We start from the raw sequence: 13,608 nt of genomic DNA on the forward strand, positions 1-13,608 counted from the left end.
GTAGCTTGGGAGAGATGACAACTTAAGCCAATTTCATTCTGTGGTAGATAGAATACATATTCATGATTTATTTTATTATTTATTTGGAAATATTTATTTCATGCCACTTAATTTTTAAAAGCATTTGCATAAAATGGTATGAAATAATTATTTGAAATTTGAAATAAAAACAAGTCTTTAAAAACCACGGACGTAACAAAATTATCTGTCCATGGAGGAATAAATGAATGAAACTTTTTATTGTTTAAAGCCAGAGGCCACCACAGTATTAATATAACAAACAAACACGTCTCTTTGGTCTCCACAGATTTGGATATAACGACATTGTCACAATCCCCGCAGGAGCAACCAATATTGACATCAAGCAACATGGTCGCCGAGGGGTGTGGCCTGACCAAAACTATTTAGCCCTGAAAACCCTGGATGGCAAATACGTCTTGAATGGAAACCTTGCCATTTCAGCTATGGAAGAAGACATTTTCATCAAGGGGACTGTACTGAGATATAGTGGCTCTCTTACCACCCTGGAACGCATCCAAAGTTTCCAGAAGCTCCCAGAGCCACTTACTGTCCAGGTGTTGACCGTTTCCGCTGAGCTGTTCCCCCCGAGGGTGAGATACACCTTCTTTATCCCCAAGGACATCCACTTCAGCAAACAGAAGAGCAAGGAGAAGAACTTGGCCAACGTAATCAAGCCCATGCTAACGTCACAGTGGGTCCTGGGAGACTGGTCCGAGTGCTCGAAATCGTGTGGCTCTGGCTGGCAGAGACGAGCGGTGGAGTGTCTGGATGTGGAAGGGCAGGCCTCCTCAGCCTGCAACAAATCCCTCAAGCCTGAGGACATCAAGCCCTGCAGTGACTTCCCGTGCCCCATCTGGCAGATGGGGCCTTGGTCCCCCTGTTCTCAAACGTGTGGAGAGGGAATGCGGACACGAAGCCCCTTGTGCATTGACTACACAGGGAAACCTATCGCCTCAGAGAAATGTGGTTCGCCGCGGCCGCCAGCAGCTACCACCGCCTGCATGCTTCAAGAGTGCTGAGGGCAGAGGGATGGCCGACACATGATCAGAGGCATGTGTAACATAGGCTACTATCCTGACCCAAACCAGGCTTGGCATGGCCAAGCAAGGATGTAGGTTTAAAGGCAAATGTGCACTATTTGACCTGAACAGGCCCTGCTGGGTAGACCTGTTTGAAAGAATAGCAGGCATTGAATACCAACCACTTTCTTTCTTTCTCTCTCTCTCTCTTGCATTGTCTTCCTTCAAATTGGCATCTACCTCAGGGGCGCGAGCGCGGAATAGCATGGGATATTGGATGAATAATGGTAATTATTTTTTAAAAAAATATTCTTTTTTTCCAGGCCACTATTTTACACCTAGGAGAATTTATAAATCGGTCCTAAACTGGACCTGAATTTTCTTCACTCTTTCCCCAAACTTTTTTGTGGGTCTTATCACAGAAATGGCATCTAAGAACCTATCACTCTTCAAATACAGGGATACCCTCAAACAGTTTTTCAGTAGTATGCAGCTCCTATAATCAGTATAGCAACTATCTACTGTAGGGCCCCTAACCCAGCCCCCATGTTGAATATCTGTATATGAATGAGCAGGCCACTTAATCCCACGCTGGCCATGATACTCGTAGCTCCTAATCAGAAGGATTCTGCTGGAGTAACTGAATTTCCGACGGTTGTCTCAGCTGCAAAACAAGGTACACAATTCAAACCTGTTCTGCAGGCTTTCGTCAGGATTAGTCAAAGGCTTATTATATACAGTGTTTATTATATGGTGATGTTTTTCTTGCAGTGATTTGTTGGCCATGGTCTACAATAGACTGGTTCTCCTTTAGATCAAAATTCTGCAGCTGACTGATCTGATACCTGCACTCTCGTGTCATTGGGAACAGCAGCATGAGGGACATAGAAACCCTGGGAAGAGCTGTAGCTCAGTGGTAGAACATCTCATTTGCATGCAAGAGGCCCCAGGCTCAATCAAATGCAAGCTTATCTGAAACCCTGGAGGGCCAGTCAGTGTGGATAAGTCTCAGCTAGATGGTTCAAGGATCTAGCAAAGTATAAGGCAGCTTCTTTCGCCTCTCTTTTCACCTGCTCTCTGACTAGAGCATCCTGTCATGGTTAAAAGCAGCGTGAGCAGAATGACACAGACATGCAGCATTCAATCCTCACCCCTGGCTTTTAGGGATTGAAAATGGCAGGTGTGGCTCATCCTCCTTTTTGTTGCCATGCAACAACATCTGCCAATTTGGAAGCTTTGTTAAGCTTAATAATAATGCTGTGAGCCAAAGAAAGATGATATAGGTTTAACTCTATGAAAGGTATACCACCACCCCTTATTTTAGTGAAGGGAGACACAATTGGGCTTCAATGAAGTGCTAGTCCTATTCAAAGCAGACCCATTGAAGTTCAAGGACATGACTAACTTGGGTTAATTAATTTCAACTGATCTACTCTGAGTATTGTCCTTGAAAACGGTTCCTTGGTGATAACGTCACCAAGCAATGTCCCGCCATGGCCTGAAAATAAAACTCCCTTCCCAGTTGGATCCAGGCTTTGTAAATCAGGAAGTGAGTTCAGCAAACAAACTCTATAAACTGAGACACAACAAAATACGTTGAAAATTGACACAGGCTCATTGATCCAAAACATTTGGATGCCTTTGCTCAGTTGCGTAATACAACCTAAGAAAGGAACCTCAGCCGTCTCTTGGGTTGAGCACAGTTTAGCATTTCCTTTTCTATGGAAACCTTTGTTGCTTCCAGGCCATTATGTGTTTGTCAGCTACATGTTTGGATAAGGCGATTATTCCGGAAAAAAACCAGAATACCTACTGTGTATTTCATTACTTGTAAATAGTTGGCTCAGTTTCAGTGTATATAATAATATGGATGTGATTATATTTACGCATATTTCCCCAGTACTTCTCCCCACCCAACAGCTTGCTTTACTTGTGGATTTATTATACGTACCATGTCTTCATACTGGCTTTCATGCTAAGGTGACTCAAGGTTCATGCACATGAAACAGGGAAACAGTGATTAAATATCACATTACAGCTATTGGATCAAGGAACTAGGCATCAAAGCTAAAGCAATTTCTACTGTCTCTGCTTTAAGTGTATGGCATCATGCTCATAGACAGTGTTAACATTCCCAAAGCTGATAGGGTCATATCCACACCACACATTTAAAGCATTATGATACCACTTTAACAATCATTACTTCCCCCAGAGGAACCTGGGAACCTTAGTTTGTTAAAGATGCTGAACTCATAGAGCTACAATTCCCAAACCCCTTAAAAACTACAGTTTCCAGGATTGTCCATGACAGTTAAAAGTGGTATGTGAGTGCTTTAAACGTATGGTATGAATGTATAATCTATATATTCTAGAAAAATATTGGTGATTTTCACATGCTTTGGCTACTCACAGTTTCTATAAGCACTTTTGGAAAAGCTGAAAAACATCTCCCCTATGGTATTTTTTTGGCATTCCTTGTGAAAAAGAATGCAAAAATATTGATGGTCCTTTGGTTTGATCCAGCAGGGCCTCTTCTTATGTTCCATTTGCACTTCCTCTCTTAGTTGCCATCAATCTGATTGGATACATGACATTCTAGTGCCATCCTCTTCACCATGTGATCCCTTAAAAACCAAGAAAGCAAAAGTAGCAACTCGGAGAGTGGGGAGGACAGGAATGGTGCTGAAGCCAGGGCAGCCAGGGAAAATAATGGCAGTATGTAGAACTTCAGAAAATATTTCCGCTGAATCATAATTGCAAGTTTCCATCCCAAAAAAACTAAGAGAATATCCAGCAGATGTTGTTATTTTGCTAAATCTTTCATATCACCCTTGTATTCCAATTCTACCCAAGACTTTGTGCTTAGGATTGTAGCTCTAATTACTGTGCACCAATTAAAAGCCCTACATTCTTCATAATGGCTTATCCATCCTTAAAGTTCAAATCACTATATAGTTTATAAAAAGCACTGGAGAGGCCTCAAGCTTAGGCCCCAGTGCTATTGTTGCCACTGGGACACATGGAAAATGGAGTTCCCAGTCCTTGCTTGTCTTGGTGAATTGAACTGGAATGCATCATGAGCAATATTTCCCATGCTCCCTGGCAGCAAAGGAGATGCTCGAGAACATAGATTGCTGCCGAAAGCAGGAGGAATCTAGTTCCCCATGCTACCTGGTAGTAAAAAGTGAGCACCCAAGCCTTAAGCTTGACACCTTCCCATCTCTCACTAGAGCAAGTTTGCACTGAGCCGTACCAGGCTATAGCAGAGCATATGCTTTAATGGGGAAGGTTCTGAGTTCAATCTCTGGCATTTCCAGGGACAGTGAGAAGAGAACTAGGATGGCCAGAAGCAAAAAAAGGACAGGACTCCTGCACCTTTAATAGTTGTGCAGAAGAAATTTCAGCAGGTGGAGCTTGCGTGACAAGCTGCTTCAGAAAGCAAACCTCAGCTCTATAGAATAGAGTTGCAAGGAGGAAGGGAGGTTGAAGGATGCAGCATTGCTAGTGGATACTCTAGTCAACTGTTCCTGTTCAAGAGGACAGAAATACCTACACTGAGTTCCAGGAACTATCCTCGCTATCCATTGTAATGCGCACTTTGCTCCAATGCTTGGCAGTAACACCATCCGGCAGCCCTAACTATATATCACATTTCCTTCTGAATCTTACACCAGCAGGCACGATCCTGCTAGTTGTTCCAGTGGTTAAATACTGGAAGCCAATGAACAAGTTAGTGCAGGAGGCACATGTAAACTTACACCCTGTCTCCTAAGCATTGAGAGTTGGATTCCTCTGAAATTAATGGGATTCAGCATGTAGTAGGAGAAGCATGTGTGTTGGGGAGCAAATACTGGGTTCTCAGACCTCTGGGGAAGGGCCATAGCTCAATGGCAGAATGCATTCTTTGCATGTGAACAGTCCCAGGGTTCAGTTTCCAGGTACGTCTGAAGAAGACTCCCACCTGAAACCCTGGAGAGCTGCCCTCAGCTAGTGCAGACAGGACTATACTAGTTGGAGCAGTACTATAAAGCAGCTTCTTATGTTGATCACACATGCTAATATTCCAGGGGTTGGAAGCAGATGACAGTGGAGAGCTAGTAGGTGTGGAGAGTTATGCATCCCTCCAAGCTGCCACTTCTTTCCTGCACATGCTCCTCCTCACCCTTGAATTTGTGTTAACTGGAGTGTACATATTTGTGAAACAAGGGTGTGCCTCCATAACATGTGGTTCCTTCCTCACTTCTGCTTAATCAGGACCATCCTGAGATGTACTGTCTATCAACTGAACATTTTATCTCCCAGTAAAATTCTTTTATATAGAGAAGGCTTTAACATACAACATACTTTCCTCTTTCCACCCCGTATGCACTCAGAAAAACACACAAGCAGTAGTTGCAAGGAGTGATGTGGTACTGACAACAAAATCCTGGGCTTAATATGTGCTTAAAGGTAAAGGTAAAGGAACTTCTGAGGGTTAGGTCCAGTTGTGGCCAACTCTGGGGTTTTGGTGCTCATCTCGCTTTATTGGCCGAGGGAGCTGGCATACAGCTTCCAGGTCATGTGGCCAGCATGACTAAGCCACTTCTGGTGAACCAGAGCAGCGCACGGAAACGCCGTTTACCTTCCCGCCGGAGCGGTTCCTATTTATCTACTTGCACTTTGATGTGCTTTCAAACTGCTAGGTTGGCAGGAGCAAGGACCGAGCAACAGGAGCTCACCCCGTTGCAGGGATTCGAACTGCTGACCTTCTGATCGGCAAGCCCTAGGCTCTGTGGTTTAACCCACAGCGCCACCTGCAAACCAATATAGGGGCAGCCTATTCCTTTATCCACCGATGCACTCAAAAACCCAGTCTCTATTTTAGTGGAACGTTCAAGTCCTGGAGCCTGCTCATTTCTGCTGTAAGAGTTAGTACTCCAAGGGTAGCCAACATGGTGTTGGTTACCCATGTAGTAGTCTGTACACCATTAGGTCAGTCCTTGTTTGTCTAATGCACCTTTGCCAATCAAGTGCCCTCCAGATGTTTCAGACTACAACTCCCATCAGACCATCCAGTGCATCAGTTTAGTGAAGGTTGGCCCAACACCTTCCTTTACATTTAGTGCACAATGGGCTTATAACAAGCTTCCTCCTGCATCAAAACTTGTGTGGTCCTCGAATTTCTTTTCTAAGGCCCCCAATGTCCAAATGACTCAGAATTATATCCTGAATTAACTTGGTGTTGAGGAGGGGGGATATCTTCTTACTTAAGAATTCACTTGTATGAGAAACTAGGCTGGATTCAACCTTAAGAAAGGCAGATTCACTTTGTTAAAGTTCCATCTTGACACGTCTGGCAAAAGGGTCAGCATGGAGTCTCCGCACAATTAAATGCCTCCACCTTGTAACTTAACATGACATTTGGCATCTTTGCTCAAAGTAAGGCCCCGTGCTGCTCTTCATGTAAACAGACCAAGGAAAGCACTGGGCATTTGGGGACAAAAATAGGATAGTTTGGCTCTTCCTGCTTTGGAAATGTAATGCCCATTCCCATGTAGACAAATGGTCCATCTGTACTATACACTGAAAGCAGTATCAAGCCACTTTAAACAGGCATGGATTCCCCCAAGAATCCTGGGAACTGCGGTTTGTTAAGCTCACTGAGGCTTGTTATGAGATCTCAACTCTCCTGAGTTACAATTCTTAAGAGTGGTTCAGTAGTCAATTCCTTTTCCCAGGGAACTCTGGGAACTATAACCCTGTGAGGGAACAAGGGCCTCCTAACAACTCGCAGCACCCTTAAAATTAACTATAGTTCCCAGCAGTCTTTTAGGGAATATGTGACTGTTTCAAGTGCTATGATACGGATTTAAATGTATAATGCGGATGGAGGCCAAAGATTTAGAGACATTCTACCGATTGCAAACCTTGAGGTGGTAGAATGCTAGACTGAATCACATCAGACTGTTGATGGAGGGGTCATATTTTCCTGAAATGCTTCACTTGGAAAGCTTCCTGGATCCCAGAGAGGGCTGCCCTACTCTTTTCTCCCTGACGTGCTAGTTCATGGTGTACAGAGAGTTTCTTTACATGAGGGAACATTGGCAATGACCCCATCTACTGTTCAGTGGTACAGTCCAGAAGTCTGCCAACTCGTTCTGCGTAACGCATGGAACAACTCTTTGCTGCTGCTGGGCAACATCCATCAGCAGAAGGTTGGTGTGATCAAAGCTGCTGCCTGTTTCCTCTTTGCTTTTTCTTGTGGAAACAAGGCACAGGCAGATTTCTGTACCTAGCACATGCAGAATGTTTGATGCCAGCGCTGAAGGTCATTCGGCATCTGGCTGTTGGGAGATTGGGAGATGTGGTGCATTCTTGGGGGAAAGCAATGGAATTCCATGGTGCTACTTGGCTGCTCCCTCTCGGGGCTGAAACAGTGCGGAATGTGCTCTGGCAGCTTTGAGACGGGTGAGTCCAAGGCAAGGATGACCCTGTTTCCTGCGGATGGCAACCTTTCAAACAAAGCCACTCTGCACAGTGGGTGCAGGTTTTAAGATGGGCTCCTCAGCTGTTGCTGCTTCGGCTTTGTGTGAAGGCTGCAGCTTCATTCTGCTTACATGAAAAGGAAAAGAACTTTTCTCAGAGGATCCACTATTACGCAAGGGCTCTGACCCTCAGCACCTTTTTGACAATAAAGGGGAAGCTGTTTTTGTTCCCCTTGAACGGAGCCAGTTAATGACTGCCTAAAAGCTCTCCCGCTGGAACGGCCAGAGGGAGGGAACAGCTGCAGGCTGAAACAGATATAGTTGGTAGTGATCAGGGATGGGTGAATCTGCCAATGTAGGTTTCTCTCACTTTCTCACTTTTCCAATTTTAAGTTCAGATCTCCACATTCCACATCTGTTTATGGTCTCTCTCTCTCTAATCCTGAAACTTCAGCAGCATTTTAGTGCAGGTTTCTCCTAATATGCACATTACTTCATACAATTAATATACCTAATTATCTAATATGCATAGTAACTGAAGCATCTTGTTTTCAGTGTTTCTAAATGTTTATCTTTGAAGTACACAGTGACTAAAAAAGCTCCCCTTTCATGCTGAATAGGGTGGCTGTAGAATACTGGGACTCTGCTACAGAAAGAGTAAGGGGTCTCTGATTTCCCACCATGACCCTGGACTACTGCACCAATGCTCCCAGCCCTGCTTTTTTTAACAGGATATGCCAGGCGTTGAACCTAGGGCTACCTGCACACAAAAACCCCATGCTACAGCCCTTCTCCATAAAAGGCGATGCAAATCCTCTAGAGGGACAAAAAAGGAGTAGAGGGTTTATTTAAAAACCAGGGAGCAAGGTGGTCTGGAGTTTTAGATCCCACTTTTGATAGGAAAGAAAAAGGGTTCCCTCAGTCTTTAACCATCAATTTGAACTTTGTCTGGTCAAAAAACCTTGGATGCTCCCACTGCATTTCAAGGTTCTGGGTGCAACCAGAAGCAGAAATTCCTAAACACCAGGAGGACAAAAAGTAGTTTGAGAGACCTGACCAGTACAGGAAATACTGGAACTCTTAGCCAGAAAGCTTTTCCTTGCCAAACAGCTATCTTAATTTTGTAGACACAAGACATTTGGCAACAACAGTCCCACTCTCCCTTTTTGCAGGATGCAGAGAGCTCCTATAGAAGCCAAGAACATTTATTACCCTATGAAGAAGGTTGAAGAGAAGATAGGGTTCCTTATGACCGAGGGTTAGTTTTCCTGAGCCAAACCACAAGTCTTGCACTTCACATTCTTTCAGATATCCCTGGATGTTCTCCTTTGTTTGTAAGAAATAATACCTATATTCCTCTCACTATTTTTTGTTCTTGTTTTGCATTAAACTGCAGTTTTTTAAAAAAAAAATATAGTATAAATCGTTTTACTGGTATAATACCTTTCCCATTAAACAAAAGATGAATCCAAGCCATACACTATTTCTTCTGGGATGTTGTATACAACTAAATTCTACTCAGAGTAGGCCCACTTAAGTTAATGAACCTAAGTTAGTCATGTCCATTAACTTTAATGTGTCTAGTATATGTAGGACTAGCACCAGATTTTCTAATGTGCCCTTTAAAAAAAAGTCAAGGCCAGCTGCAAAATTTGGTATAGTGCTAAATTCTACCCCTGCTGTATGCAAATCAGACCTATCTCTAATAACTGCAGGAAGACTTCATTTATCAGGGGGAATATCTGGACTTTTTTGAGAAATAGAATGGGTAGATAAGAAAGGGGAGATTACTAGCTATTTATATTTACATATTGTGAGATCAGGCAAAAGCAGGAGCACTGTGAAAATGAGTTGTGCTATATTCTGAAGATAGAATTGTAGAATTGGAAGGGACCCTGAAAATCATATAATCTAACCCCCTGCAATGCAGGTATATGCAGCTATCCCATATGGGGATCAAACCTGCAACCTTGCTGTTAGCAGCACCACACTCTAACTGAGCTATCCAGTTAGTCAAAACATTCTTAACATCTGTGAGTTCTTTGTTAGCCAGCCAAACTTTGCATCTTGTCTTGCCTGGTAAGTCAAATGCTAGATCAAAGCAGCACATGCATATTTGTTCTTCCATGCATCCATCCTTTGCCTTACAAAAAAAATAATGAACTCCCAGCAGATTGGGAGAAAGGGAAGAGGTATGCGGCCAGTGTCACAGGCCCAGGCTAATGGGGCACTTGTCAAGAGGTACCCACTTAAGCTAGCCTTTCTCCAACATATCAGAAACTTGCAAAACCGTTCCCTCCCCAACTCACTGGAAGAAGTGACATGTTTTTCCAAGGCAGGAAAAGTGCATTCATACCACATCTACCATGCTTAAAATCCTCTGTGTGTCTTCACCCCATGTATGAGGTCATCTACCGGAAGTGAAATTCCAGTCACTCTAACATGATGCTGGATGCTGTCCTTTCCCCGATTCATTCTTCTCTCTCGCAATGCACTTCCAAAAACTCAAAAGGTCACTGTGTGCGTCTTTTCTGTCGGGCTGTAAGTAACACTTCTTTGGAATATGCCCGGCATTTTAGCCTGACATTTTCCTGAGGCTGTGTTAGAGATATGTATGCTGTCATAAAGCCTGTGCTAGTCTTGGAATTGGGGAGAGCAACATCTCATCTATCAGTACTGTCAGTGCAGCCCGCTGTTTGGTTTTCCCTTATACAGAAAAATAGACCATACTCAGTAAGCTGCTCCTTTTAAAGCCCAATTTGGTTCTTCGTACTGTTATGCTTTGCTGAAAAAAAGAAAGAAACAGTAAGATGTATACTTGGGAGAGTCCACATATGCCTGAGGTTATTGCTGGATTTCAACTGAATTGACGTTCACAGCAAATTTGGAGGTTCCTTCTTAGGTGAAACAACTAAGAAACCTCAGAGGATACACACACCCCAACAAATTCGATAAGATTAAATATTTCTCAAAAGGGTTTCACACAATCCCAACTTAAACTACCGTATTTTTTGCTCTATAACACGCACCCAGCCATAACACGCACATAGTTTTTAGAGGAGGAAAATCCATAGGCATGCCACCCGTAGGCATTCCCTCCATAACACGCACAGACATTTCCCCTTACTTTCTAGGAGGAAAAAAGTGAGTGTTGTGGTACAAAAAATACGGTAGTTTAGGGACCCCTCTAGAGTCCTTTTTTATTGTGCATTTATGGTCATTTGTGCTTGTGGTGGTGGTATCTGGGTAGTTATACATGATTCTGCTTTCAATAGAGGGCGAAAAGAGAGCCAGTGTGGTGTAGTGGTTAAGAGCGGTAGACTCATAATCTGGTGAACCGGGTTCGGGTCTCCGCTCCTCTACATGCAGCTGCTGGGTGACCTTGGACTAGTCACACTTCTCTGAAGTCTCTCAGCCCCATTCACCTCACAGAGTGTTTGTTGTGGGAGAGGAAGGGAAAGGAGAATGTTAGCCACTTTGAGACTCCTTCGGGTAGTGATAAAGCGGGATATCAAATCCAAATCCAATACTGTTTGTGCCTATAAAGGTTTTGGGACAGACATAACCGCTTTGCTTCCAATCAGTGCATGTCCCATAGCCTTCTGCTGAAATCTTGTAACTTTTCACACCACAAATTTTATGTGGTAGAATGTCCCGCCTTTGGTGCACTACAGCACAAGGGTGCTCCTCCAGAAGTCAATAATGTGGTAACATTGGGGAAGTATCACAAAATAATAAAGCAAAATAATGTGTGGACTGCCCAGTATAATTCCACCACTCATGCACTGTTATTGTGTCAATGACATGTTGTAGAATACATGTCTGCCCCCACCCACCAACGCAAACAAACTTAACACCAGTCTGGAAGGGCCCTAAGTCTGTAGCATAAAGATGCTTCCTTGGAGATCATTCCATTCAAATTCTGCTGTTTGTCTTCAACCCCATCCTCCTGACTCTGCACTGCCCACTCCTGTAATGCTATTATCTTTTTTGCATTTGGAATGCCTGCCTGAATTAGCCCTTCTTTTTTCAAATAAAAACAAACGAACAAACATGTAGCATTGATGGTGATGTACGTAAAATAAGTTATATACAGGATTTATATGTATATATGTTTCCCTTCAGTGAAGGACTGTAGCATTGTACTGAGCCTCTTGTAAAAGGTATTTATTTTGTGTACAGTAACTGTCTTTGGAGGGGCAGGAGAGAAAGGGTGACTGCGTTACACAATGCTGCTGCCTCTCCCACCTTCTCAATTGCATTTTATGCATGGGGAGGGAAATCTCACTCCTTTCTCTCAACTGCTTACTTGCTCAGCTAGAATATCTGTACAGTTTGGTGTGCAGACCCAGTAAGCTGGTTCTAGTCAAGCTTTGCAAAAAAAAAAAAAACCTTTCTAATTTTTTAATAAATGTTTTGTTTTAACCTTCTTCTCCCCTCCCCTTTAATCTTCTAAAAACAGATAGCCAGATTGTAATGCTAGCATTTAGCTGTGAATAAAAGACTTCCTCAGTTAAGATCCCTTTGTTTGATTTCCTTTTTCTTGTTTTGCATTTGGGATTCATTCCAAATTTCCATAGCTATAAAACCTCAGGGTTATGCATACACCTTTCCTGTTTAAGGTGGAACCCAAAGTTGTATATGGACACAGGTCAGGGAAACCCAGCTAATTCTCAACAGCTTAAAAGTGTCAGTGTGAGAGCATGCAACCAGGGACAAGCACCTAACTCTCATCACAACTGCTACCACCCTCCTTCCCAAGTTGCTCCTCTCACAGAATCTTTAAATTATTTTGTAACACTTGAGATAAACCACAAGCCACGAGCATAGCTGGCGAAGGTTGGTTCATTCGGGCAAAAAGAGCACCGCTCCACCAACCTCAGTCAGCCTTCATCCAGCCTCCATGTCCGCCTGCCATCTTCCTTACAACCAGCCCAAGCAATGGCCCTGGCTGGTCATCCTGGGAAAAAGTGACAAGCAGAGTGCCACAGGATTCTGTCCTTGGCCCATTGTTGTTCAACATCTTTCAAAATGAATGAGGAGATGCTTACCAATTTTGCAGATGACACCAAACTGAGAGGGGTAGAGGACAGAATTGGGATTCAATACGACCTTAACAAATTGGAGAACCAGGCCCAAACTAACAAAATGAATTTCAATAGGGACAAATGTCAGGTTTCTGCACATAGGCAGGAAGAATGAGCTACACAAATATAAGATGGAGGACACCTGGCTTGTGAAAAGGATCTAAGGCCTTAGTGGACCACAAGCTTAACCTGAGAGAGCCAGTGTGGTGTAGTGGTTAAGAGCAGTAGACTCGTAATCTGGTGAACTGGGTTCGCGTCTCCGCTCCTCCACATGCAGCTGCTGGGTGACCTTGGGCTAGTCACACTTCTCTGAAGTCTCTCAGCCCCACTCACCTCACAGAGTGTTTGTTGTGGGGGAGGAAGGGAAAGGAGAATGTTGGCCGCTTTGAGACTCCTTAGGGCAGTGATAAAGCGGGATATCAAATCCAAATGCTTCTTCTTCTTCTTCTGAGTTAAGGTAGAGAGACCAACCTGCAGGAGACCAACCTTTTGGCACCATCTCTTGCAATCTACTAACCATTGACATGGTACAAAGAGTGATGTATGCAACAAGCCGTGGAAAATGCTGCCAGCTTCAACTTAGCAAGAATTGTAGCCTCATACACTTATCTCCTGTGTGTTCTGATGTCTATCCTCTCAACCTATATCCATAGCCAAAATTTAGTTTATTGGCAATAGCTTGTTTTATCAATGTGGGCATTTCAGATCACATGAGCTCTGAGTCTGTAATGCAGCACCTCTGCAAATGCCCCACACTTAGGTCACATCATGGTTACGTTTTATTTTCAGAGCATGACATGATTGCCGATTTATTATTCTATTTATACACAGAGGCTGAGCCAAATACGTGTCTAGCATTCCACTTGAGGAAGGTAAAAATATAACTAGCGTATACAATACAAGGAAATGTATTTGTTCCTGAAAAACAGTTTCATGTCTTCTTCAGAGAATAGAGAGCAATGGGGCTGGAAAATCAAAAGAGAATGTGAGCAGCATATTCTGTTTCCAAAACAGAAT

General features: G+C 43.4%; 1 protein-coding gene and 1 long non-coding RNA gene across 2 annotated transcripts in view; both read left to right on the forward strand.

The window, feature by feature from the left end:
- Positions 1-1,239, forward strand: part of ADAMTS8 (ADAM metallopeptidase with thrombospondin type 1 motif 8) — a 34,620-nt gene extending 33,381 nt beyond the window's left edge. The window contains exon 9 of the mRNA XM_081889779.1: positions 308-1,239. Within this exon, the coding sequence (XP_081745905.1) occupies positions 308-1,040 (733 nt within the window). The 3' untranslated portion in view covers positions 1,041-1,239. The remainder of the gene's footprint in view (positions 1-307) is intronic.
- Positions 1,240-3,385: 2,146 nt separating this feature from the next.
- On the forward strand, positions 3,386-12,021 carry LOC309357713. Its single transcript, XR_014163185.1, has 2 exons — positions 3,386-10,508; positions 10,679-12,021. It is a non-coding gene; the product is annotated as an uncharacterized lncRNA (long non-coding RNA).
- The last annotated feature ends 1,587 nt before the right edge of the window (positions 12,022-13,608 follow it).

This window comes from Podarcis melisellensis (genome assembly GCF_964234715.1).
Source record: "Podarcis melisellensis genome assembly, chromosome: 15".
Lineage (NCBI taxonomy): Eukaryota > Metazoa > Chordata > Lepidosauria > Squamata > Lacertidae > Podarcis > Podarcis melisellensis.